Source organism: Chlorocebus sabaeus, chromosome 25 (genome assembly GCF_047675955.1).
Source record: "Chlorocebus sabaeus isolate Y175 chromosome 25, mChlSab1.0.hap1, whole genome shotgun sequence".
NCBI lineage: Eukaryota > Metazoa > Chordata > Mammalia > Primates > Cercopithecidae > Chlorocebus > Chlorocebus sabaeus.
Genome location: NC_132928.1, coordinates 61,408,597 through 61,436,200, shown reverse-complemented (window position 1 = coordinate 61,436,200; position 27,604 = coordinate 61,408,597). Strand labels below are relative to the sequence as shown.

Below are 27,604 nucleotides of genomic sequence, written 5' to 3'. Positions count from 1 at the left end.
GCGAGGCAGCGCAGCCCGTTCGGGTTTGAAACTGCTCCGGATGCCCCATTAATGTTTGGCAGCGCCTGGTGACTTCAATCCCAGCCCCTCCGGCCCGACCCGCCTCCCGGGACAAAAACACGAGGGCGAAGGCCGGCGCGGGCGCGCGGGGCATGCCGGGCGCCCCCAGGTGGGCAGGTGCCTGGGCGGGGCGCGCCGCGGTTGGCGCCTGGGTGGCGGGGCGGCTGCCTAGTACCCGGAAGAGCCGTCAACTTCGCGAGGCGCAACAGGCTGCTGCAGAGGGGCTGGAGCCGGTGGGTACTGGGCCGCAATGGACAAGCTGAAGAAGGTGCTGAGCGGGCAGGACACGGAAGACCGGAGCGGCCTGTCCGAGGTGAGTGAGCCCGGGGCCCTCGGCCCCCTCTCGCCGCGCTCCCGCGCTGCGTCCCCGGCCCGGGCCTGGTAAGCCTGCGGGGACTCCCTGGAGTTTCTGGACTGTAGCTCTGCCCCTTCTCCTCCTCTTCTGTAGGGCTCTGCGAGGAGCCCTGGCACTGCACGGGGCAGTCGGCCGCGGCGTTCTTTTCTGCCCCGCGCCCCTTCAGCCCATTCTCCCTGACAGGGGGCGGCGCAGGAGGAAATCCCTGGACCGAGCTGCGAGTGGGAGGGCGGGCGACTGGGCTGTCGGCCCCGGCCGGGAAATGCGCTTTAGGGCCGGGTAGGGCTGGGGGCCCCGAAGTCCTGGCGGAAGGAGCCCTCGCTGGCTGGGTCGGGGCGCCAGACCCGGGCTGGCATGTTGGGGTGGCGGTCCCCACCTCGCGACGGGGCTGGTGGCCGCGCCGCGAGCTCTGTCTTGGTTTTCTGTCCGGTTTAGGTTATAGGGTGTGACACTCCCTATACACTCCCTGTACACATTGCCTTGTGATTGAGGGGGAGAAGCTGCCCCCCATCCCATGAGGACAGGGACCACATCCTGTGTCTCTGTGTCCACAGTGCCCACACCTAGACTCTAGACACCCAGCGCCTCAGGAGACTGCCTGCGTGTTGGTTTGTTTTATTAGAAAAGCTTTTTTTTTTTTTTTTTTCCCCTGAGACAGAGTCTCTCTCTCTCGTCCAGGCTGGAGTGCAGTGGTGCTATCTCGGCTCACTGCAGCCTCCGCCTCCTGGGTTCAATCGATTCTTCCACCTCAGCCTCCCAAGTAACTGGGATTACAGACACCCGCCACCAAACCCGGCTTATTTTTGTGTTTTTATTAGATACGTGGTTTCACCATCTGCGCCAGGCTGTTCTCGAACTCCTGACCTCAAGTGATCCGTCCACCTCTGCCTCCCAAAGTGCTGGAATTACAGGCGTGAGCCACCGCGCCCGGCCTATTAGAAAAGTTTTAATCGTGCTGAAACCTGGCTACTAATGTCCTATGTTGTAGAACCACACAGAATGCTGCATTTCTATTTGGGGTGCTTTTAGCTTTTGTTTTCCTTTTTGGATGACAAAATAACGTTTCTCTTCACTTTTTGGTGTATTCTTTAGCCTCTGTTCCTCATCTGTGAAATGAGGATGTTAAGATGATATGGCTAACTGGAAACTAATCGGTGTTTCTTCTGGTTTCTCAGCAAGGTCTTCTTTCTCAGCAGGCTGCTTTCATCCACGTTTGTGGTTGCTGATTTTATTTGGTTTTGTTTTGTGTGATACTGGGACTCACACTTTCTGCATGACATCTCAGAATGCAAAACTTGCCCTCTTAATCTTCACCTTGAGGGAGTAACTCTATGGGATCGAATGTTTGAGGCATTGAAATTTAACTTTTTGACATTTCAAAACTAGTTGGTGGGTTCTTTTTAATTTGTTGCCTTTATTAATTGGTCAAGGCTCAGGAGTAATTTCACGGGTTCTTTTTTTTTTTTTATTTCTAGCTTCTATTATGAATCTCAAGTGGAATCTCAGACCAGGCCTAAGAAAGGTCTGACTCGTAGGTAGCTGACCCTCGTTATTTAAAGCTTTATTTCCATTGACTGTCAACAAGCCTTTATGAACAGTTGGTGCTTAAGAGGGAGACACTTTATCTCCCTGCAAACTCTTGGGGGGTGGAGTGTTGACAGTGGGATGATGCAGATATTATTGTCTCGAAAATCATCACGAAGCAGTGGGCTGACCCTCAACAGTGGACGTCTAGTAAAGTTTGCAAACATAAATGCTGAGCTTATTTTTAACCTAAAACGGTGAATGTCTGTATTGGATACTGTGAGAAGGGCTTTAATGTGTTACGCTGAGGCATCTGTTGGATCTAATTTCAAAAGAATAGGTGCTTCATTCTTTGATCAGTTTCCTCTTTCTGAGTGAGATTCTGTTTATAACATCATTGTATGGCACTTCCCGAGTCTTGAATTCCTGGGAAATGTTTTGTTGCCAACTGACTTCATCTTCCAGGCTGTTTCAGCTTAGTATTTACTGATTAGGTCGAGCTTCCTTTAAAATATTAGTACTGATTTAATTGTCTCATATTTTTCATGGTTTGGGGGCTGGTAGAACTGGAGGATTCCGTGGGGAAATTGCTGTTTTGTGTGGTAAGTTGAATTAGGCATTCTTAAAATCTCTTTAAGAGGTCACTAGAAGAGAGTGCTTTTTAAAACTTTTATTCCTTTAATGGAAACCATAAAGGTATGACTAGTTCTATTTCTCCTACCTCTCTTAGGTAGTTATAAAATTTGCATGGCAGTATCTAATTATAGCCCATGATGAATTTTGTGATGGATACCTCATCTTCATAAGTACACCTTAAGTCTGTAGTTTCAATGGACTTCTTTCTGAAAGTATAGGTTTTATGTTTTTTTAATAAACGATTCTGGGGACAAGAAAGGTATGAGTAGTATCTGATTTTAAAGTGTGGAAATGAAGCAGTATTCCTTTCTCACCTTCTGGCTACCAATCCTGTTTTTCTGAAAAATTCTTAGTATTACTTCTTCTTGGCAAGAGCCTCTCTTCTCTCCACATCGCAGAGTGAAAGGGACCTTTGTGAATAGCTGCCAGTCAGTCAGACTGCCCGGGAGCGCATTCCCTACACGTTCTATCCAGGTACCATTTTAGCTACTCTAATTTCCAAAAACAATATGCTAGCACAGCTTCCAGCAGTCATGAATTTACAGACATTTTATGAGTTTGTTTTCATAATTTGGCCGAAAGAAGTGTTTTGCTTTCACTGAGTCCAGTTAGAAGAAGTGGAACAACAGCTTCCTCCTTCCCTGACCGAGTGTGCATGTAAAAGAACTTGCAAGCACATGTAATGGAAAAATACAGTGGTGAAATATGCCCCCCACCCTTCCATTTTGGCAAACAGTAACATTTGGATGGATTCAGCTTGAGAGACTTGAATATGGAGTGTCACTTTCCTTTCTGAAGGTAGAAACCAGAAACACATTCTTGGCTGAACTGCTTCCTATTGTCAGTTATTTTGATTTTTATGAGGGCTGGAATCTCACTGTTCTGTTGAGGTTATTTAGCAATCTAGATGTCAAAGCCAATTCAGATTTCATTCTTAACCTTATGGTTTATCCTCTTAAAATAGAAAGGTTGAATCTTTTAAAATATCCCTGTTGATGACATGTAGTGCTCAGGGAACCATCCAGTTCAATCTTTCTACCACTCTTCTTGCTGCAGACAAGCCAGTCCAATCCTACTACCATGCTTCTTCCTATGAACAAGCCAGGACAATCCTACTACCGCTCTTCTTCCTACAGACAAGCCAGGCCAATCCCACTGTGCTTTTCTTTCTGTGAACAAGCCAGGCCAATCCCACTACCACTCTTCTTCCTATGAACAAGCCAGGCCAATTTTTCTTCCCACCTGCAGCTAGTTCTTTTCTCGCCTTGGCAAGGTAAGTTCTTTGGTTCTTGCATGAGTAGGAAGAGTGGTACCTTCTCATTTTAGGTACCACTCAAATGAGACTGGTGGGAGGTTAAATGCTTTAGTCAGAAGTAGCCTGACTAGCTTGTCTGGGGCCTTGTAAAGCCTGCTACCAGAGCATCATCACATGGCTCATTTTGGAGTCCCAGGGGGTTTGGGAAATCAGACTCCTCCAGGAGAGGTTTACCTCAGCGTAAAACCAGGTGGCTCATCTGACAGGTCATAACACTGGGCCCCTGCTACCTGTTATCATCCCTAATTTGTGCCTTCTGTGCAGAGTCATGGGCTCAGTTGCAATATGTATGAATGTATAACCTGACCTAAATACCTTTCTCCTGAGTGGAGATTAAGGTAGTCTTTGGCAATACGTGCCACACCTGAGGGGAGCCTCTCATCGTTCTTTTCAAGCTTCTGGTTTGACAGGAACTCTGGAGACATGGTTGAAAACAGATCCCTGAGCTGGGGGTAGTCAAGGCTGAGGGAGTTGCCAGTCTAATGACTCTTGACTGTCTGCCACTATCTACCTTCTTCCATCAGCCCGGTGGAAATATGGTAGGGAACTTTGACCACATTGCTAGATGGAGACCATGCTGGCCATACAAGGTGAGCCCTGTGTGAATATACATGGCCTAGCTGCCCTGTGTGGTGGTGGTCCCTCACTGGCAGCTGTCTTTGTCCAGCTTGGAACAACTGTTCCCACTTGCATCAGGTGGACAGACGAGCAGGGTCACCAGTGCAGAGACTTTGTTGTCATCTTTTTTCAAGACAACAAGAGTTATATTCTTGTTGCCCAGGCTGGAGTACAATGTACAACCTCGGCTCACTGCAACCTCCACCTCCCAGGTTCAAGCAATTCTTCTGCCTCAGCCTCCCAAGTAGCTGGGATTACAGGCAGGTACCACCACACCTGGCTAATTGTTTGTATTTTTAGTAGAGACAAGGTTTCACCATGTTGGTCAGGCTGGTCTCAAACTCCTGACCTCAGGTGATGCGCCCACCTTGGCCTCCCAAAGTGCTGGGATTACAGGCATGAGCCACTGTGCCCAGCTGTTGTCATTTTTGACATGGGAAAAGAACCGTTGGGAGCTACTCACAGGCTCTCCTATTTCAATAGTGTTTTTGGAACTCCTGGCTTCTCCTGAACTTTGCTCCAGGGAGGGATTAATCATGATGGCAAAGAATCAGGATGAGCAGGACAGTCATTAATTAACCAGGATCTGTTTCGCACTTGGATGAGTTGACTGATGCCGGCACCCTGTAAGTACAACATCTGAACCAAGAGTAAATAATGCGGGTGAGAGTTGATGTAGGAGAGGATGACCAGTGGAGCAGCTGCTTGAGTGCCATCCCCTCATCTTTTCCTTATTTCCTGGGACCCTGCCTGGTGGAGGGTCCCAGGTGGACTCATGCCTTTCCAGGTGTGGTCCTCATCCTGCGTGGGTTGTGGGAAGGCTCTGGGCTACTCTAGGATTGGCTGTCTTGCCTTCCTGTTCATGAAATGGGTTGTGCTCGAGGCAAAGAGTTTCTGCCTCTGAAGATGTTCAGCGGGAGGCACAGCTGTCAGCTGCTGGAGAGGAGATTCATATCTGCGTCGTAACTTTACAGCTCTAATAAAGTCTAGATTCGATGACTCCCATCGCCTGAGTGTGTAGGATTCTGTGCTCCTTGCCTTCCCTAGTACAATTTAACACTTTCTAGATTTAATTATGTGCTTGCTTTGTTTTTAGTAAATGTGTGTGTATATGTATTTTTTTTTTCAATTTTAGGTTGTTGAGGCATCTTCATTAAGCTGGGGGACCAGGATAAAAGGCTTCATTGCGTGTTTTGCTATAGGAATTCTCTGCTCACTGCTGGTAAGATTTCCCTCCCTCCTCTGTCTTTTCCTCCTAGCCGTCTTTGCTATATATTCCCCCTTTTGTCCACCTCCTTTCCCCTTTTGCCCTTCACTAAAATGCATGGATGAGAGGAGAGGGGAATAAGGGAGGTGGGGAGGGAAACGGCCTCCTCAGGGCTTCCTCTGTGAGCTCTGCTTGTGTGGCCAGGTGGGAGGGGTTGCTCATGTGCAAACGCTGTGCTTTAAATTCTAGGGTACTCTTCTGCTGTGGGTGCCCAGGAAGGGATTACACCTCTTCGCAGTGTTTTATACCTTTGGTAATATCGCATCAATTGGGAGGTAACTTTTTTTAAAATCCAATCTTAGCTAATCATTAGATGGGAAAATGGATTTTGGTTGCCCTTGAGCGAGGTGAAAGAAGAGGCTCTAGTAGTTGTAAGGGATTTGGAGAGAAATAGTTAGATTATCTCACATTCATATCTTATTATTTGAAAGCATTTTATATCTTAGTTTGAAACACCTGGAAGAAAGCAGCAACTGTGTTGCCATTGTGATTTTACATGTTCAGGAACTGCAGCACAGAGCAGTTCAGTGATTTCTCCAGGGTTTACAACCCAGTCCTCCTGCTTGCTGTATTCTTATTGCTGTCAGAGATTGAGTTGATGGTTTTCAAAGGGCTCATCACTCCAGTGGCCATAAGGGAAACTCGTTTTTATTAAGTGTCAGACCTTCCCAGACCTGAGTAGCAGCTCATGTGGGCAGGGCATCTGAGTGCTTCCTGGAGGTGGGCAGCCCATTCTGCATGTTGTGAATGCACAGACTTTCCAGGTCAAGCTTTCACACTGATGCTTCAATCACACTGGTGCTAACAACTCCACCTTCCCCAACTGGGAGCACTGGCCTGGCCTCTACCTGAATGACCTGCAGGAACCTGAACTCAGGCATCTTTTTTTCCCCTTTTCCCTGCCCTTGTGTCTCTGTAAATGGCTTCAGAGTCCTGGGGGTCCAAGTCTCCCCTCCATGATTGCTCACCAGGGCTTGATGTATCCCTGTCTTACTGGCTCCTTCCTCTGTGTCCCCATGGCTGTTTGTGCTTCACTGACTGACTTGTATGCTCAGTGGGTAAGCATTGATCACACTCTGTCCTGGGCTCAAAGGATACAAAGACAAGTCCAGTTTGGTCCCTGCCAGGCAGACATATAACTGATGATATAACAAGATATGGAAAGAGATGCTCAAGGAGGGGCAGCTGACATGACCTGAGTCACGGAGGGCTTCCTAGAGAAGGTGATATCTGAGCTCGTCTTAGCTTTGTCCTGTATCACCCTTACCTGAACAAGATGCCTCTGCTGGGTCTGTCTGTCTCCTCCATTGCCCCTCTCCAGGCCATTTTCCACTGAGCTGTAGAGCCATTCATTTATAACCCTACTTAGCCCCCTCAAGTGGCTCCCTGTTTTGTCTCTACAGATGAAGTCCAAATTCCTCAACATGCATACAGTTAAGCCTCTTTGAGATCTGGCTTCGCCGTTGTCCCATTCCCTACCCAGTGTGCTTCCCAGCCAGGCTGAACTCGCATTTCCCAAAATGTCGTTGTGCCCTTGTTAGGTTGTTTTCTCCTTCTGGAATGCTGCCCTATCTTAGCTGCCCTGGTTTGGTAGATACTTGCTCATTTGTTAAGACCTGGCTCAAAAGCCACCTCTTCTATGAAGCTTTTCCTGATTACCTCCTCCTCTCCAGAATTGATGACCTCTTCCTTTGGGCTCTCAGTATTCCATCTATATTTATGTGCCAGTGCAGGTAGCATTTTACTACCCTGACTTGTTAGGTCTGTAAGTCACTTGATAAGGGCTGCACATGTATCTTATTTGTCCCCAATTGTACCCAAACTTAGCTCTGAGTCTGGCTGGAAATGGGGGATGTTAATTAAATGATTGAGTGCATGATTCTGGCCACCTGCTTACAGCTTAATTTATTAGTGCTTATGACAGTAAAATGCTGACCCTTAGAGATGTCTTTTGTTGCCTCTAAAGCTTTCTCCAATACTAACTTTTGGTGGGGGGTTGTTTTGGGCAGACAGTGTAAGTTGCAATATATAGTCTAGACTGAGCATAAATATATGGGTGTGTTGCTTAGTCCAGAAGAGCTCTTTAGCAAATCCCTATGGGCTGGATTCTTCATAGTACTGTGTAGGCAAATAATAAAGGGAGCAAATTGTTATTTTCAGGGTATTTGGGAGTTTGTGTCTTTGCCTATAGTCTGTTACAGTTTTGTGTATATGCTGTGTTTAATTTTTAGGACCAGCCTTGACTGTTGCTTCTTATTCAGTGTAGGTTAAAGAAGTGTTCTTTTAGTTGGAGCACTTGAGAGTGAAGCCTTGCAACTTAATGGCACTTCAAAGAGAGGAAGACTTATTGGCCGAGTGTGGTGGCTCACGCCAAGTTGATGTGTTAGACATGACAGTCTGCTTCATTTGTGATTACTCTTGCTAGCAATCTCTCATTCATACAGAAAGCATGCTGGGGACCAGGCGCAGTGGCTCACGCCTATAATCCCAACACTTTGGGAGGCCGAGGTGGGCGGATCAGGAGGTCAGGAGTTTGAGACCATCCTGGCCAACATGGTGAAACCCTGTCTCTACTAAAAATACAAAAATTAGCTGGATGTGGTGGCGTGTGCCTGTAGTCCCAGCTACTCTGGAGGCTGAGGCAGGAGAATCACTTGAACCCGGGAGGCGGAGGTTGCAGTGAGCCGAGATCACATCACTGCACTCCAGCCTGGCGACAGAGCGAGACTCCATCTCAAAACAAACAAACAAACAAAAAACCCAAGCATGCTGGGAATGTCTTTTTAGAGCTTTGGAATCCAATAGCTATAGAGTCAAATACCAGCTCTTTGGTAGCTGTATGATTTTCTCATCTCTAAAATAAGTGTAATACATAACTTACAAAATTGTTGAGAAGAAATGAGGTAATATATGTAATATCTGGCATTTAGCAAACATTCAACAAATAACCCATGATGATATCATCATCATTAGAATTATTCACTGAAGATTATGAAAGAAAATGAAATGCTCTACTTTTTAACATAACCTACCTAAGCCTGTAAGGTATGGTTTTTCGTTAAACTTCCTGAGCCTTGTTTGTTTCCATGAGTAGGTATCGTCAGGGAGGCAAGGTAGCACCTCTCAAGGAGAAGGCTTATCTAACCTAGTGGTATGATATGGTTCTACAGTCACACCCGCATGCATTTACAGCCTGGGTCTATCATTCCCTAGTTGGGTGGCCTTGGATAAAGTAACTCTGTGGGCTCTGTGTGGTAATTGTTTCCACTTTATGGGTTGGTTGTTGATGAATTAAATGAGAATAATGTACAAAAGGCCCTTCAGCACAGTGCCTTCCACAGAATAAGAGCTTTTCAAATGTTAGCTACTGTTGCCACAGGAAATCTTGGGGAGGCGACTCGGTGTGCCCAGTGCAGTTCTGTTCTGAAAGGCTTGTGTGGGTGTGTTTGCCTTTTAGTACCATCTTCCTCATGGGACCAGTGAAACAGCTGAAGCGAATGTTTGAGCCTACACGTTTGATTGCAACTATCATGGTGCTGGTAAGGTCTGCTTTTTAGCTGGACTTTTCAAATGGGAGTTTTTATTTCTGTTGTATAAGATTTTTTTCCTTTTAAACCTAAGGACCTCTTCTCTTTTTCCGTTCAGCTTGACTTATTACCTTATTCCTATAACCATGTGGCTGAAGGGAACACTCTACCTAATGCCACGATCCCCTCCTCCCCTACTTTGTGTTTCAGTGGGTGTCAAGGTGCTACCAGTTCTGAAAAGCACCTCTAGAGGGCATTGCTTGTCAGATTAGCCAGAGTGGTATGGTGGTAGTAAGGGAGCTCAGACACCTTCCCGGTGACTGTTGAAGCCACACACAGACAGGGCTTAGAGGGAATAACTCAGAAACACGGGACTCATTCTCTAGGGTGGGTGTCCTGCCTTATAGGATGGCCTCTTTATTCCTCATTGTCTGACTTGCGGACTTACTACTGTTTTTCGTCAGTCTCCCCAAAGTGGGAATGGCCTCCATATGGCCTGTCATCCTTGTACCCTGCTCTGACAACATTGTCTTCAGCTTTGTTATAGCTTCCTGTCCCATTGACCCCAAATGCCTCTCATTTTTGGCCTATTTTCTTCCCTGTGGTTGTCAAACTCATCCCATACCTGCACTCTCTTTACTTTTATAACTATTACAACATTTGGAACTTGATGAACGTACTTTTATTTTTAGTTTCATTTGTGTAATCTCATTTGTTCAAATAGGTGAGTTCTCGAAAGCTGTGACCACATTTACTATTTATTTTGTGTCCTTTTAGAGTATTGGGCACGATGCTGGGCACACAGAGAATGTTTAGGACATATTTGAGTAGTTACTGTTATAGAAGGATGGCGAGGAAAGGCATGGCTAACTGCTCTAGCACCAGTTGTCCTTGGCCAGCCTCTGATGTCCACGGCCTGGACAAGTCTCCTGTAGGAAAAGCTTTCTAAGAATGGCCTTAGGGAAAGTGTTAGGTGATAGGTAAACAAATAACTGGCATGCTGACTGTGAGATTGATATCTCATGTTAACCTTTGTCCTTGCATGTGCTTTCTGCTGCAGAGACTTGCATTCAGTAGGAGTTAAAATAGATTTGTGTTAAGCTTTCTTTAGTGCATTCGAATGAAAAGATGGATGGACAGATGAATGGGTGGGCCCGAAATGTGATTTGTTTGCTGGGCAGAGGTTCTGGGAAAACTTGAAAGTAAAAGAACGTCTTTCTCTTTTTAAGCTATGTGAATCTTTATTGGCTAGTTTGATTTCATGGAGATTTTTAACTGTTCTGCCAAACATGGGTACTCAGGTGGGTTAACTGCTTTGAGATGAAGGATGCATAAGTATTGTGCGTTTGTCAAGAATAACAAGTTTTGAGTTTTTTTTTTTTCTGCCATGTTATTGTCATTAATTAATGTTTCCTTTCTCCCTTTAGTTGTGTTTTGCACTTACCCTGTGTTCTGCCTTTTGGGTAAATGTATATTTTAATTTTTCTTAACCATTTTGGCTTTTGCCCCTTGTCTCACACTCTCCTATAACCATATTATTATTTTTCCAGTGGCATAACAAGGGACTTGCACTTATCTTCTGCATTTTGCAGTCTTTGGCACTGACGTGGTAAGTAACCTTTTAAACAGTCCCCTCCCACATAGCCCACTGACTAATGTAGCCGAAGGAGATAAAACTCACATATTGTGGGTGGGAGAATTAAGAAAACACAGAAGCTCTTTAATTTAAGGATTCTCATTGATGAAAGTGAAGTCAGGCTCCAGAGCAAATGCCCATCAACCCAGCCCACTGCCAATAGATGGCATTAGTGGTCTTGAGTGGTCACAGGAGGCTGCTTGCCTGCTGTGGCATTTTTGCTGAACTAATGGTTGATTTTTGAGATGTTACAAATACTATTAAACCACTCATGTCCGGTAAGTGCAAGGACAATAAAAGTATTATAAGGGATGTTAAAAAGGCTTGTGAGTCCAATAGAGGTTAACAAAAAAGGAAAGTGGTAAGAAAAATAATGAGTGTTACATTTGTGATAGAATGAATCATTTAACAGAAGGACAAAGAGTGAATTGTCAGCAGGAGATGAGGAACAGTCACTGACGAAATGGAAAAACGTGTGTCTGTGGGCTGTAAGATCTGCGTATGTGCTTAGAGGCCTGTTGACTTTTGGTAATTCAGCTGAAGAGCAGGAAATTGTAACTCCAGAGCCAAGCATAGTAAAAGGGACGCTGGAGACATTTTATGAAACCATGAATGGGGCTGTAGGTTCTTGGTCCTTTCAAGCCTATACGACATCAGAGTGAGGGGGTGGTGGCACATGTGGAATCTATAGGTTCCAAGACATTCCTGTAGTTCTTTCAAAGTGTATCAAGGGTGGTATCTGCCAGTTTGAATATAGATGTGACTCACCTATTTTTGAAAAAAATGTTTGCTACAATGCAAAGAAAACAGGATTCTGGACATTTTAAAGTTCCCAACAATTGGTTTAACTCCTGTTTGGTAGAAATGAATCTTGAGACTATAAGCGTAACTCCCATCCCTCCCTTTAGCAATTTTGGACTTTTGAATAAATATAGTTTCAAATTGCCTTTTGGAATTTACTGTGTTGACAAGTAATTGAGCTTCTGTACATGGTAAGTATAAGATATGGAGAAGGATGGTGGTGTTTGTATGTGTGTGTGTGTGTGTGTTTAAATGCACATTTGAGTGGTAGACTGTTTATATTTTGATTTTCTTCTAGGGCAGAAATTGGTACCCATATACACACACCTTGCTTTGCTTATAGACTGATTTTGAATCCAGTTTCAGAGGTTCAGCATTCATATGGGTTCAGCTGAATGGTGATATTCCCTTCAACACTGACATGTTCTGACTGTGTTTGCTTTTCTAAGGGCTGACCAGCTTACAACCTGCCTGACACACAGTGCCTGGTTCTTTAGAGTTCTGGAGCCTCTTCCTTATATACGGTTCCCTTCTAAGCAACAGGGTTGAGCTAACTGGGATTTACCAAGATACCTTTGGACATACTACATTTTCACCCATAGAGTAGTTGGTAGCATTTTTTTTTCTTCTTTTATTCTCTTTTCTCTTCTTTTAAAATTAATAGGAGCGGAGCAGAAAATTTATCCCAGTTGGGTAGAAGTTAAATTCTGTTTAGAATTTATAAAATGTTAGGAGTTCAACTGTGCCAGGTATGGGTGGCTCACACTGTAATGCCAAGACTTTGGGAGGCTGAGGTGGGAGGATTGCTTGAAGCCAGGAGTTTGAGACTAGCCTGGACAGCATAGCAAGACCTGGTCTCTGCAAAAAAAAAAAAAAAAAAAAAAAAATTAGCTGGGCATGGTGGCACATACTTGTAGTCCCAGCAATTCTGGAGACTGAGGCAGGGGGATTGCTTGAGCCTCCTAAGCTTGAGCCTAGGAATTCAAGGCTGCAGTGAGGTGTGATTGAGCCACTATATTCCAGCAGCCTAGGTGACAGAGCACGACTCTGTCTCAAAAAAAAGGGGGCAGTTCAACTATTCTGGGTTTTATTTGATACTTTTTCAGAATAGAGTTTCTGTGTCATCCGGGTATCTGAAATCTGACTGTTGTAGGTGATTGCTGCTAGCTCAGGGTTATAGCAGTACTGCAGTGAGGCTGAGGTCATAGGGGTTATCGCCACATGAACCTTTTGCCCTTCTTCTGTGGCTGCCTGTCTGTACATGGCCATAGTGTGTGTGTTTGGGTACACATACATGCACATATGTGGGCCTTTGTGTGCACATGCTCACCCCCTAGGCTGAGGATGGGAGAGGGTCTGGATCAATCAATGCAGGTACTCTTAAAGCTCAGAAGCCCATTCTGCTGGATAATCTGCTACTTCCTTCATCTCATTTGACCCTTTGTTTTGTTTTTCATTATAGGTATAGCCTTTCCTTCATACCATTTGCAAGGTAAGACTGTGTATTTGGAAATATGATTTCTGTCATTCATTTTAATTTAGAGTCTGCTTTCAGAGAGTACATCCTATTTTATTTATCTTTACTGAAGTCTTTTGAGCCAAGTAGACAAATAGTGTACATCTCATTTAAGTAAGTTAAAGGTCACTCCACCACCCACTCTAATTATACAACTAATGATGGATATTTACCCAGGTACATCAATTTCTGATGCTGTGAACATTCTACTCATATATGGTGCATATATGCACATTGTTACTCTTTTAACCTGTAGCTTTGAGTAGGGTTTTTTTTTTTTTAAATAAAGGTGAATGTCATTTAATATCACTGAGTAAGATATGGAGGGATCTCAATTCGTGCTTCTTGCAGTATCCCACTGCTGGAAAAGTTTCACAAGAGTTTATAAATGGAGAGTAAGCAGTACCAGGGCTTCCTAACTAGCAGTGTGACCTCGAGCAGCTCTCTTGACCCCTCTGGCCTCAAAGCATTGATAAGTAGACTGAGTTGGTCTAGATCATCTCCAGAGGCCTCTTTTTGCTCTGAAATTCTAATACTCCAAACCTCTTTAAGCACTTTCAGTGATGAACCTCTCAAAATTAGCCGCATGATCTTTGCCTCTAACTTTGTTCTAATGCAACTATTTAACTTCTATTCTTTTTTTTATCGTTACCTGTTAATTAAAAACAAGCTTTTTAAAAAAACTGTACTGGGCCGGGTGCAGTGGCTCACGCCTATAATCCCAGCACTTTGGGAGGCCAAGGCAGGCAGATCACGCGGTCAGGAGATGAAGATCATGCTGGCTAACATGGTGAAACCCCGTCTGTACTGAAAATACAAAAAATTAGCCGGGCGTGGAGGCGGGCGCCTGTAGTCCCAGCTACTCAGGAGGCTGAGGCAGGAGAATGGCGTGAACCCGGGAAGCGGAGCTTGCAGTGAGCCGAGGTTGCGCCGCAGAACTCCAGCGTGGATGACAGAGCGAGACTCCGTCTTAAAAAAAAAAAAAAAAAAAAAAAATTAGCCGGGTGTGGTGGTGGGCGCCTGTAGTCCCAGCTACTCGGGAGGCTGAGGCTGGAGAATGGTGTGAACCTGGGAGGTGGAGCTTGCAGTGAGCTGAGATCACGCCACTGCACTCCAGCCTGGGTGACAGAGCGAGACTCTGTCTCAAAAACAAACAAACAAACAAACTATACTGAGGAAATGAAAAATTATGCATGACTTGGGAAGGAGGAAGAGCAATCTTATGTCTTAACAAATTCCAAGACTATTGCTGACAGTGATTTGAAAGTGCTGAGGAGTGATTGATTGGATGTGAAGTTAAGCCTTTCAAATGAAAGGTAGCTGAGTGGCTTCACTGATAAATTCCAGGAGGGTAACAGTTATGAAATACTCCATGCAGACCTGGCTGGTTTTGGGGCCTGGTGGCTTTTCTGAGAAGAATATGGGCAGGGATGTCCTGGGAAGCTAGATTTTTATGTGAAGTAAGCCAGAGTCCATCATAACTGAGGAGCCAATGAGATACTGATTAGCCTGCCAACATAATTGTGCCAACATAATTTTCAGGGTCTAGTGCAAAATAAAAATGTGAGCTTCTTGTTCAAAAATCATAGACCGGGCGCGGTGTCTCATGCCTATAATCCCAGCACTTTTGGAGGCCAAGGTGGGTGAATCACCTGAGGTCAGGAGTTCAAGACCAGCTTGACCAACGTGGTGAAATCCTGTCTCTACTAAAAATACCAAAATTAGCCGGGCATGGTGGCCCGCATCTGTAATCCCAGCTACTCAGGAGGCTGAGGCAGGAGAATCTCTTGAACCTGGGGGGCGGAGGTTACAGTGAGCTGAGATCGCACCATTGCACTCCAGCCTGGGCAACAGAGTGAGCCTCTGTCTCAAAAAAAAAAAGATTATGAATTTCAAGATGGCAACATCATCAAATCAAGGCATTAAACCCAATGTGAACCCTTCTAAGTATGGGGCCAGTGCAGTTGCACAGGTCTCATTCGTGAAACTTGCTTGGAGTCATTCATCAGAGCTTCAGGCTTGATCTGGATTGGCATGTATAAAATTTGTGTACAAGTGATTGATAGAATGATGGAATTTTATTTGAGATAGTGAGTTTCATGTGCTAAGCAAGTGAATTACTCCTCTAGTAGGGAGGGAATCACAGAGCTAGATCCCACCCTTCTATTTTTTTTTTTGAAATGGAGTCTTACTCTATGACCCAGGTTGGAGTGCAGTGACCCAATCTCAGCTCACCTCAGTCTCAACCTCCCGGGTTCAAGCTATTCTCCTGCCTCAGCCTCCATGCGTACGCCACCACTCTAGGCTCATTTTTTGTGTTTTTAGTAGAGACGGGGTTTCACCATGTTGACCAGGCTGGTCTCGAACTCCTGACCTCAAGTCATCAGCCCGCCTCGGCCTCCCAAAGTGCTGGGTTTACAGGCGTGAACCACCATGCCTGGCCCCACCCTTCTATTTGTAAGTTCCCCTAGAATAGCTTTTCCCATGGTGTTCCACAGAAGTAGTGTTTCTGTGGAAGAAAAGAGTTCTATGATCAAGTAATCTGAGAAACAGGTTAAGCAAAATTAGGTAAGTTCCTCTTTGCCTGGCTTGCTAGATCCTTCCATATGCTATGTGTATTGTGAGCTGCCATGAGGGGGACTTATGGGGCCATAAAACCCTTCTTGTGCAGAGACTCTTCTGGGACTACAGTGCAGAGTGTATCTCAAGAAATGCTGCCCTGGAATCATCTTGATATTAAAGTGCAGTGCCTACTCATGGAAATGCATCCATTCCCCTCTCCCTCCCTTATGTGACTCCCAGTGTCCTTAGTGCAGCACAGTTGAGAACGTGGAACAGAACTGGGGTATGAGAAGCCTAGTGCCACATTGCACAGTGTGGTGTGGTGGTGGAAATGGAGTTGCTTGCTTGGGTAGAATAGTAATTTCTTGAAGACCAACTCTTTCTTGCACCCTCTACACTGAATTCTAAGCAGAATATATCTGTGATAAGGCTAATATAGCATATTAATAAGTACTCAGAACCCATAGTGAGCTCCCTTCTGCTGCCTGCTTAGAATGAAGAAAGGTTTCAGTTAATATTTAACGCTCTCAGTGCATTCTGTGATTTTGACTGATATTGAAGTGCAGCAGTCCTGACTGATTTCTTAGTTTCTGATAGTCTATATTATCTTTTTCTCTGATTATGATGACTATTCCCATAATCAGACTGTGGGGTAAGTGGGGACATCCCCTCTTACAGATGAGGAATTTGGAACTCAAACAGGACAAGGAACTTTCCCAGGATAGTACTACTAATAAATGTTGAAGCTGCGGTTTGATGCTGTGTAGGTCTGATCTTTCAGTCTAGGTGCTTTCTACTCTGCAGCTTCCACTTTGGGTGCCCTCTAAAGTGCCTTTGGGGTGACGACGTTCCACTCATCTTTGTGTCTTTTCTTTCCTAGGGATGCTGTGAAGAAGTGTTTTGCAGTGTGTCTTGCATAATTCATGGCCAGTTTTGCGAAGCTTTGGAAGGCGCTATGGACAGAAGCTGGTGGACAGTTTTGTAACTATCTTTGAAATCTCTGTCTTACAGACATGTGCCTTTTATCTTGCAGCAATGTGTTGCTTGTGATTCGAACATTTGAGTGTTACTTTTGGAAGCAACAATACATTCTCGAACCTGAATGTCAGTAGCACAGGATGAGAAGTGGATTCTATATCTTGTGGAATGGAATCTTCCTCACGTACCTGTTTCCTCTCTGGATGTTGTCCCACTGAATTCCCATGAATACAAACCTGTTCAGCAGCAGCAGATAACCCTTGGGTGCAAGTGATTCCCAGGTGGCAAAGGGCAGCCCCATCAGAGATCACAGGGGAGCAACAGTAAGGGACAGAGATTTGGGGTCCAGTTGTCCCTCAGCATGGAAGCCATCACCACTGTCCTGCATAGAGTGAGTCTGCTTCTCCTCTGGCATCTAAGAACAAGTGACTCTGCTTTACACAAGCCCCTGAAGAGCCTGGCCATGGAGTGAGGTAGAAAAGAAGCACTTTTTGGTGGTATATGCTGTTTCGGAATTTGAATCTAAGCATTCTTGGTGTTCTGATTCTACGCCTCACTGTGGAATGTATTTTCTGACATTAGGTGAAGGCTCTTTTTCTCTTGGGTTTTATTTCCCATCCCTCCCTCCCTCTCCCTACATATCTTTCTTTATGACCTCCTGGCACTAGATGGAGAAAGAACAGAGCAGCATCAGAAAACACTGCTATTTCTTTTTGGACAAGAGCCCATAAGAGGTGAAAAATCCTGCTGTTCTCAGCTATATATTTTTTCTTCATTATTTATAAATGTTTGCTTTTAAACTGATTTTATTTTCCGTTCTCCCCTGGCGTTGGGCCAGGGGAGAGTGGGGTGGGAAGACAGATCCCTGCTGTGCGGCCAACAGGAAGTAGGCATGCCTGCCCAGTGACCTTTAAATAGTCCCGGTGTTTGCACTCAGCCTGTGCTGGGGACACTGGGGAGGATCCCATAAACTGCAGGTGGTCTCTTATCAGCCTGATGCCTAACCTACAAAGTGCTTTTGTGTCCATGATCTTACCTGGTTCTTATGGACAGCCTTGTAAGGAAGCAGGGATTGTTATCCCACTGTTCAGTCAAGGGAATCAAGGCCCACATTGGTTTTTGGGTCCTCCCAAACCCACAGCTTCAGCCTCCTTCATGACCCAGAGTTTTCTGGCCTGTTTCTGGTTGTGCCTCCTGTAACTGCCTATGACTGTTTTCCCCATTTTCATCAGCCAAGCCATCTCCTACCTGGCTGTCCCTGCCCATCTCTTTTGGAAGCTTCTTCCTGGATCTGTAGGATGTTCACTGTCCCTTGTGTTCCCTGTCAGCTCCTCCTTATTGCCTGACCACCATTAGCACCCTGTCTTGTCAGCCAGTGTTCTTGGCCCTCCAGGACCTCCAGAGTCATCCTACAAATTACATTTATCTGGATTGCCTTTCTGCTCTTTGCACAGGGCCAACTGGTCCACTGGGGCTCCTCCTTTGCCACCACTAAACCAAAGGAAGTGACCTGATGGTTGTCTCCTTGCTTGTGGCTACTTGCTGAACCTTTCTTTGTCCTACTGTGGCTGAGAACTCAGACTGACTGGTCTTTTATCTTTTCTTTTTGAGATGGAGTCTCACTCTCTCACCCAGGCTGGAGTGCAGTGGCGTGATCTCGGCTCACTGCAACCTCTGCCTCCTGGGTTCAAGCAACTCTCCTGCCTCAGCCTCCCAAGTTGCTGGGATTACACGTGCCCGCCACCATGCCTGTGCTAATTTTTGTGTTTTTAGTGGAGACAGGGTTTCACCATGTTGGCCAAGCTGGTCTGAAACGCCTGACCTCAGGTGATCCACCCGCCTCGACCTCCCAAAGTGCTGGGATTACAGGTGTGAGCCACTGTGCCCTGCCGGTCTTGTCTTCTGAGGCTGGGGAGCTGTGAATAAGCCTGACAGGGCCAGAGAGAGGAGCTAGTCTTCCCAGGTTCTTTCTAGGCTATTGACAGCATCCAGTCATCTGCTCAGATCCCTAAACTGTCCTCAGCCAGGAAGGGAAATTTTATGCTACCCCTTTGGCTTCTGTGGGATTCTTTCACATCCCAGGTGCCTCTTGGAGACAGATCTCAGAAGGGCTGTGGTGTCAGAAGGGGCATGGAGGAGGTCAGGAGTGCTCATGGTTCCTTTTCTTTAGAACTGATACGAGGCTTGGCTAATCACTGTGAGCTCCAGCAGCTCCAGCAACCTGGAATAAGACACCTAGAAGGCTCACCCCTCCATGTCCATGTCCTTTTTTTTTTTTTTTTTTTTTTTGAGATTGAACAACTATTCTTTATTTAAAAAATAATCTCAGCAAACTAGGGATACAAGAGAATTTCCTCAACCTATTGAAGGGCATCTTTAAAATATCTTCTGCTAACATCCTTTGTAATGATGAAAGGCTGAATGTTTTCCCCTAAGATTGAGAATAAGACAGAGAGGTCAACTCTTACCACTTATATTCAACATTGTACTGGAAATTCTAGCCGCTGCAATCATGTTTTAATTGGGAGTTGGGGGAAAGAGGGAGGGAAGGAGAAAAATAAAAGGCCTTTAGATTGAAAATAAATAAGTAAAACGGTCTATTCACAGATATAATCATCTATGTAGAAAACCAAATAAAATCCATTACCAGGTTACTGAAACCAGCAAGTGAGTTTTGCAACACTGCAGGATATATAATCGATACACAGAAATCAATTATGTTTCTCTGTTAGAAGAATTAGGAATTGAAAATTTAAAAATAATACTATTTACAATAGCATTAAAATATAAAATTCTTGGGAATAAACCTGACAAACTGTGTGGAATATCTGTACACTGATAACTAAAAAGCATTGCTAAGAAAAATTAAAGAAGACTTAAGTAAGTATCTTGTTCATAGGTTGAGAGACTCAACATTGTTGATGTTAATTCTTTCCCATATTAATCTATAGATATAGTGCAGTCCCCATCCAAAGCCAAGCAGGCGTTTTTGTTTGTTTGTTTGTTTTGTTTTTTGTAGAAATTAAAAACTGGTTATAAGAGTCACGTGCATGCAGATAATCTAGAAGATCCACAGTAACTCTCCTGCTGTGTAGCTGGTTCCTGACAGGTCATGGACCTGTCCGTGGCCTGCAGGTTGGGGACCTCTGCTGTAGAGGATCCAGATTTAAATTCAGAAGAAGCTTCATCTGTTTCTGTAGTTTCATTTTCTTTCAACAACTGCTGCATTGAGCTTCGCAGGATTTTCTGAAGCTGCTCAATTTGGCCATCTTGCTTTTTAACTATTTCTTAACATGGAATTTTCTGTTTTGAGCTTTTGTATGTGGCCTTGCGTCTCCTTAGTACATCTTATAGTTGCTGTAAGTTGATACTGTTTTTCTTGAAATTGAATTCTCGTCTGGCCTAATTTCTTCCTTGAATCTTGCATCTCACTTTCTCAACGGATGCAGTGACGCAATGAAGCATCCAGCAAAGCTTTTGTTGTTGATTGTTTAGGACATCACCCTGTTTTTGTTGAAGTTGTCTCACAGCTACTTCTCTTTCTGCTTTCTGTCTTTCATATTGACATTGTTTTTCTTTCAAATGATTAACTTTATTGATCATCCTCTTATTCTTCTAGCAAAAGACGATACTTTATGCACTCAGCCTGAAGATTTTGTACTGTAGCATTACAGTTGGCTTGAATATCAATTACTGTTTTTTCTTGATTGTCAGCTTTGTTGTGAACATCATCCAGTTGCTGTTGAAGCAACATAGTTTGTCTTTGTAGTTGACATAATCTTACTTGCTTTTCTTTGCATTTTTCTACTTTATCTTGGCCATTTGTGTACATTTTTTCAGTGTCCTTCATTTGACACTGTTTGGTTTAGCTCTCTTTGTATGTGTTCAAAAACCAAAGCCTTTTCTTTCAGAGCCTCTCGTGTAACGGAGCTCAGTTTTGAGGCCCCTGAACTTACTCTTAGCTTTAGAAAGTTGTTGAGAAAGAATCAGAACATGAGAATTCAAATTTTCCTGTAAATGACACAATTTCTCTACCGTGCCCTGGAAATCAAGCTCTTGGTCTCTTCTGTTGAGTGACTTTGATTATGATCACGTAGAGCAGCATTCAGTCTACATTGGTATGATTCCATTTCGTCAGTCTTTTCTTGCTTTGTTTTTCCTTCTCCAGTTTGGAACAGAGCGTTGTGTTCTCATCTGTCAGAGCAGTAAGCTGTCCACTATAATGGGCTATAGCTTTTGTTGATGTTTCCCCATTCTGTTTTAGAGCCTTTTGAGGTCTTCATGCTTTCTTTTTATAATTTCAATGTCTTTTAGGTATTTCTTTTCCAGGATTTGATTTTTTATTGTGTCTATTTCCAGCCTGAGCCTGGCAATTTCATTTTACATCAAGTGGTTTTTATGCAACAGGTCTTCTTTTTCATGACTATCAGAAATCTCAAACTGCAGAGTTCTTGCTCCCATTCAAGTTTTTGATACTCTGTGATATTATTTCTTCTTTTTCAGATAGTCTTGTAGTACACTAGTCTTTTTCATTTTTTGAATTTTTACTGTAAGTCACTCAGTGATTATCTTTAAGTTCTGTTGATCTTTTACATAAACTGCATTTTAAATTTTAGTCTTTTTTTATACGAGATTCTGGAAATTATTTTTTATTATACTTTAAGTTCTGGGGTACATGTGCAGAACATGCGGGTTTGTTACATAGGTATACATGTAATGCTATCCCTCCCCTAGCCCCCTATCCCCCAACAGGCCCCGGTGTGTGATGTTCCCCTCCTTTTTCCATGTGTTCTCGTTGTTCAACTCCCACTTATGAGTGAGAACATGTGGTGTTTGGTTTTCTGTTCTTGCGATAGTTTGCTGAGAATGATGGTTTCCAGCTTCATCCATGTCCCTACAAAGGACATGAACTCGTCCTTTTTTATGGCTGCATACTATTCCATGGTGTATATATGCCACATTTTCTTTATCCAGTCTATCATTGATGGACATTTGGGTTGGTTCCAAGTCTTTGCTGTTGTGAACAGTGCTGCAGTTTGCATGTGTCATAGTAGAATGATTTATAACCCTTTGGGTAAATACCCAGTAATGGGATCTCTGGGTCAAATGGTATTTCTAGTTCTAGATCCTTGAGGAATCACCACATTGTCTTCCGCAATGGTTGAACTAATTTACACTCCCACCAACAGTGTAAAAGCATTCCTATTTCTTCACATCCTCTCCAGCATCTGTTGTTTCCTGACTTTTTAATGATTGCCTTTCTAACTGGCATGAGATGGTATCTCATTGTGGTTTTGATTTGCATTTCCCTAATGACCAGTGATGATCATTTTTTCATATGTTTGTTGGTTGCATAAATGTCTTCTTTTGAGAAGTGTCTTTCATATCCTTTGCCCACTTTTTGATGGGGTTTTTTTTTTTTTTTTTCTTATAAATTTGTTTAAGTTCTATGTAGATTCTAGAGATTAGCCCTTTGTCAGATGGATAGATTGCAAAAATTTTCTCCCATTCTGTAGGTTGCCTGTTCACTCTGATGATAGTTTCATTTGTTGTACAGAAGCTCTTTAGTTTAATGAGATCCCATTTGTCTATTTTGACTTTTGTTGCCATTGCTTTTGGTGTTTTAGTCATGAAGTCTTTGCTCATGCCTATGTCCTGAATGGTATTGCCTAGGTTTTCTTCTAGGGTTTTTATGGTTTTGGGTCTTACATTTAAGATTTCCTCTTTTCCTAATTGAATACCCTTTATTTCTTTCTCTTGCCTGATTGCCCTGGCCAGAACTTACAATACTATGTTGAATAGGAGTGGTGAGAGAGGGCATCCTTGACTTGTGCCGGTTTTCAAAGGGAATGATTCCAGTTTTTGCCCATTCAGTATGACATTGGCTGTGGGTTTGTCATAAACAGCTCTTATTATTTTGAGATGTGTTCCATCAATACCTAGTTTATTAAGAGTTTTTAGCATGAAGGACTGTTGAATTTTGTTGAATGCTTTTCTGCATCTATTGAGTTAGGGAGGATTCCCCGTTTTTCTATTGTTTGGAATAGTTTCAGAAGGAATGCTACTAGCTCCTCTTTGTACCTCTGGTAGAATTCGGCTGTGAATCCATGTGGTCCTGCACTTTTTTTTGTTTGGTAGGCTATTACTGCCTCAATTTCAGAACTTGTTATTGGCCTATTCAGGGATTTGACTTCTTCCTGATTTAGTGTTGGGAGGGTGTATGTGTCCAGGAATTTATCCATTTCTTCTAGATTTTCTAGTTTATTTGCGTAGAGGTGTTTATAGTATTCTCTGATGGTGGTTTGTATTTCTGTGGGATAGGTGGTGATATTCCCTTTACCATTTTTTATTGTGCCTATTTTCTTCTTCTCTCTTTTCTTCTTTATTAGTCTGGCTAGCAGTCTATCTATTTTGTTGATCTTTTAAAAAAACCAGCTCCTGGGTTCATTGGTTTTTTGAATGAGTTTTCGTGGTCTCTATCTCCTTCAGTTTTGCTATGATCTTAGTTATTTCTTGTCTTCTGCTAGCTTTTGAATTTGTTTGCTCTTGCTTCTCTAGTTCTTTTAATTGTGATGTTAGGGTGTCAATTTTCGATCTTTCCTGCTTTCTCTTGTGGGCATTTAGTGCTATAAATTTCCCTCTACACACTGCTTTAATTTTGAAACGGAGTCTCCCTCAGTTTTCCAGGCTGGAGTGCAGTGGCATGATCTCAGCTCACTGCAACCTCTGCCTTCCGGGTTCAAGCGATTCTTGTGCCTCAGCCTCCCAAGTAGCTGGGACTACAGGCATGTGCCACCACACCCAGCTAATTTTTGTATTTTTAGTAGAAATGGGGTTTCACCATGTTGTCCAGACTGGTCTCGAACTCCTGATCACAAGTGATCCGCCTGCCTTGGCTTCCCAAAGTGCTGGGATTACAGGCGTGAGCCACCGTGCCCAGCCCTATATCCTTTTTAATCCCTGGATTGACTTTGTGGGACATGAGGCCAGGGTACTAAGTTGTCACCAGGGCTTTATAGGCTTTATAGCATAATAGTAGTAAATGTAGTCTTTGAAGTCAGTTGCATCTGGGTGTGAGCTGGGACTAGTCATATACTAGCTGTGTCATATTGAACAAGTTACCTAACCTCTGGTTCCTCAGTTTGTTCATCTGTTTAAAAATTGTGGGAATAACAATTCCTACTGGGTCATTGCAAGATGTCAGTGAGACATGTCAAGTGCTTAGAATAGGGCTTGGCATAAGTAGAGCCTCGGTAGGGTAGGTGTTATTTAATCCCAGAAATAACTGGCAACTTTGGAAGGTGAGAGTGAATGTCTCTAATCATTAATTTATCTAACAAATCTTACCTAGTACGATGTGCCTGGCCCTGTGGACACTGCCATGTTTTTTCTCATTCAGTATTCACAGTGACTGCCCAGTGAATGGTATTGCCTCCATCCTCTGAGAGGGTAGAGAGCCTATCCCAGACCCCACCAGAGGAGGCATCAGGGAGGGGTTCTTGGCAGGAGATGGGTCTTGTAGAAAGGCTTCTGCTTTGCTTTCACTCACTGCCTGTGGCCAGTTTGCTCAGACAGCTCCCGTCAGGACACCATAAGCAGCTTTTGCATGACCCTGCCTCCCAGGGTTTTCCTTAAGTTGCCTTATTCTTTAGTTGCTTCCCTACTTGTTTTTGTTAGACTGTGGGAGGAAGAAATCCATTTCAAATCTGCTGAAACCTGTTACCAAGCAACAGCAGTGGTTAAAAGCAACCTGATGAGTGAGTAAAGAATTAGGGTTTCAGACCTGTGGTTAATAATGGTCTCTGTCTCCCTGCTGACCTGCATTCCCTTCTCTTCTGTTCACTGCTGGGTGAAGGAGGGCTTGCTGCACTTTGGAAGTTAAGGGAACCAATAAGGTGACTCTTTTGCAGATGGGAATGTGGTACTCAGTCAGCCATGTGGAAACACTGTCCTGGCATGATCTGCCCTGGGCTGTTGGCTCTCTGAATGCTGTCTTGGGAGGAGTACTGCCCTTCACACCAGAAGAGATGGCTTCCAGTCCCCTCTCCCTCTTGTCCCAGTCTCTCTGAGGCTACTTGTTGGGTATTGGACATGCTGTGTACTAACTCAATCCCATCTCTTGTCTCATTATCTGAAATGCATCCCCGTTTGCAGAATGGGCTCAAAGGGAACCTTCAGTTCTGCTCCTCTAATAGCCGTAGCTCAGACCCCAGCTCAAGATATCTTGTCTCTGGAAAGGGCAAAACATTGTCCCCAGTGTAGCATTTTCACTGGGTTGATTATCTCAGTGTTGGATCATCTGTCTATCACCCTTGTGTGGTGACTTTGTGAATTATCTGCCTGAGTGCCACCTCCCATCCAGCCTAATCACTGCATACTCAGGGAGCAAGAAATAAAATCATGAAATGCATTCCAAATAAAATCACTTTTTGGCTGGGTGTAGTGGCTCACACTCCCAAAGTAATCCGAGCACTTTGGGAGGCTGAGGTGGGTGGATCGCTTGAGGGCAGGAGTTCAAGAGCAGCCTGGCCAACATGGCGAAACCCCATTTCTACAAAAAATACAACAGCAAAAAAATCAGCCAGGGTAACTGGTGTGTGCCTATAATCCCACCTACTTGGGAGGGAGGCTGAGGCACAAGAATTGCTTGAACCCAGGAGGTGGAAGTTCAGTGAGCCGAGATCATGCCCCTGCACTGCAGCCTGAGCAACAGAGCGAGACTCTGTCTCAAAAATAAATAAATAAATAAAAATAGCTTTTTGATACTTCTGTTAAAATAGATAATAAGGGACCATATCTTAAAGTGTGGAGGATCTGGCTTGGCTTCTGTTTTCCCTATGAAAGTGACAGATGTTGCATCATGAGACTTAGTGGAATGAATTGGGAAATTGAAGGGCAGCCCCATGGCTATGGATTCTATTTTCTATGGGACTGTTTACGCCAGGCTTTGTTTATTTTCTCTTTGCTCAGATAACTTCTGACTAGAATTGACTGTAGGATTATAAATAGTTTAAAATACCTATTCTCAAACCTCATTTTCAGCATATAAATTTTTAAGAATCAGTGTTTAAAGATACATGAAGCTATTTGCTAGATTTTTGTTCTAGTGTTTTTTTTTTAATTTAAAAATCTTAAGTTTTTTTTTTAGTAAGCTTAAGATGTCCAGTAGTTTATTTGCAGACAGCGTTTTTAAAAAGTGAATAGATGTTTAGCTGAAGTTAAATATAGATTTACGACTGTGTAACTCTTGGTAAGATATAACAAAACCTAGGCATCTAAAGTTTTTGGAAATTTTTATTTTAAAAGTTTGTTGGGAGGTAAAATTGTGTGACTTTACCTTGGGTTAGTAGTTTAATAGTTAAGAAGAAAGTCTGGTGAAGTTTACTTGATCTCAGTTCATTCAAGAATAGGGTATTTAGTTCCACTTTGGTTATTTTCACTTCTACTCTAAATTCATAGTCCCTGTTACTTAAGCTTTACCTGACTTACCAGTTTTTGTAGCAGCGAGATAAATGGGGAGTAGCAGTGCCTTTGTTAATGTAAATTGACAAAAAATTATGTCATTTTATAGCAGGAGTAGATAAACTGATAATGGGCTTAGAAATGTACAAAATGATTTTCTGTAGACAGGATGATCTGTAACCATGAGTCCACTAGACAGGAGAAACTTTGCTGTTTAAAATGAAAGGTTATTCAGGATTTGGAATAATTTGCTAAAAAAAGTAAAATTAAAGGTCAGTTCATAGCATTGTAGCAAATGATGGTACATATTCACAACAAAGTAATGTGACTACATTTAATAAATAGCCACAAACAACAAAAGGACAGCTGGTCCCTGATATGTACCAGCTACCTGGACATAATATCCTTGTGAGGCATCCTTAAAGGACAAATTGCAGCTGGTATTTGGGTGAATGTTGCTCTGTGCCTGTTGAATGTCCATGCTACAAGAAGTTATGAGCCTTGTTCTAAGTACAAATGAACCTTGTATTTGTTTAATCTCCTAAGGGAGAGCTATAGTTTACATTCAATTTTTTGGTCTTTCTGCTATGAAAGGTGTTTATTTTGCCTTTGTCAATGTGTTTGCAACCTTAAATAAGGAAAGGGAAAAAAATAGCCCTCTGAACTCTGATCTTTTGCTGCTTCTGTAAATTTTGATTATGAAGTTGGGAGTGAGGACATTCAAAAGCCCATGGTGAATTTATATGTCTTTAGAATATTGTGCCTGTTTTAAAATGTTTGAGCTTTTACAACACTTTGTTGAAACATGAATCCTTTTTTGTAATTGTATAAATACTCATAACTAATTTTGAATGCTACTGATTGTGTAACTGAATTTTTGTATCCAAAAGTACATTCTTTTCCTACCTTGAAAATCTATTTCATTTAATAAATATTGTTTTCTTTATGCTAACTTAACTTTAAAAGGAATGTTGCCAAGCTGTCTCTCCTCCCCCATCACAATTTTGTTTTTGCTTTTTTCTTCAATAAATGATAGCATTATGATCTTTAATAAATCTAGTTTATTTTTTAATAACTTCATGAAGCCACATGAAACCACATGAAGATTGTACAACTGTAAGAAAAAACCGTATCTTTAATTTGAATTCTCAGTGTGTAGCACACATTATAGGCACTTAAAGATGTTTTTGGGGGCCTAACTTGACATGTAGTCCTCTCTTTTAATGACTTAGGGTTTCACATGAGTCTAGGAACAGTTTGGAAGGTTTTTAAAAGGTAAGAAATTTCCTTAAGTATTTATTTTGGGGGAAAAAATATATATATACATACATACATACAAATACTTAT

At 43.2% G+C, this 27,604-nt stretch overlaps 2 protein-coding genes and 1 pseudogene across 3 annotated transcripts in view; 2 read left to right on the top strand and 1 right to left on the bottom strand.

The window, feature by feature from the left end:
* SFT2D2 (SFT2 domain containing 2) lies at window positions 1–27,312 on the top strand. Of its 2 annotated transcripts, XM_007989611.3 has the most exons (8): window positions 160–373; window positions 5,644–5,730; window positions 5,965–6,050; window positions 9,233–9,314; window positions 10,730–10,765; window positions 10,853–10,911; window positions 13,202–13,231; window positions 16,698–27,312. In XM_007989611.3, exons 1-8 carry the CDS (start codon window positions 311–313, stop codon window positions 16,735–16,737), a joined length of 483 nt encoding a protein of 160 aa, XP_007987802.2. In that variant the 5' UTR covers window positions 160–310; the 3' UTR covers window positions 16,738–27,312. The 2 variants fall into 2 exon arrangements, with proteins under 2 accessions (XP_007987803.2, XP_007987802.2); XM_007989612.3 differs by lacking the exon at window positions 10,730–10,765 and having other exon boundaries at window positions 1–373.
* TBX19 (T-box transcription factor 19) overlaps window positions 16,765–27,604 on the top strand; it is a 71,888-nt gene continuing 61,048 nt past the window's right edge. Inside the window, exon 1 of the mRNA XM_007989615.3 lies at window positions 16,765–17,268. The gene's annotated coding sequence lies outside the window, so the exon portion shown is untranslated. The remainder of the gene's footprint in view (window positions 17,269–27,604) is intronic.
* Window positions 20,073–21,256, bottom strand: LOC103230641 (ankyrin repeat domain-containing protein 36B-like; annotated as a pseudogene).

Coding starts and splice junctions, on each gene's coding strand:
- SFT2D2 (XM_007989611.3), top strand. CDS start 311: ATGGACAAGCTGAAGAAGGTGCTGAGCGGGCAGGACACGGAAGACCGG. Junction 6,051..9,232: donor AATATCGCATCAATTGGGAG/GTAACTTTTTTT, acceptor TTTGCCTTTTAG/TACCATCTTCCTCATGGGAC. Junction 10,912..13,201: donor CAGTCTTTGGCACTGACGTG/GTAAGTAACCTT, acceptor TTTTCATTATAG/GTATAGCCTTTCCTTCATAC.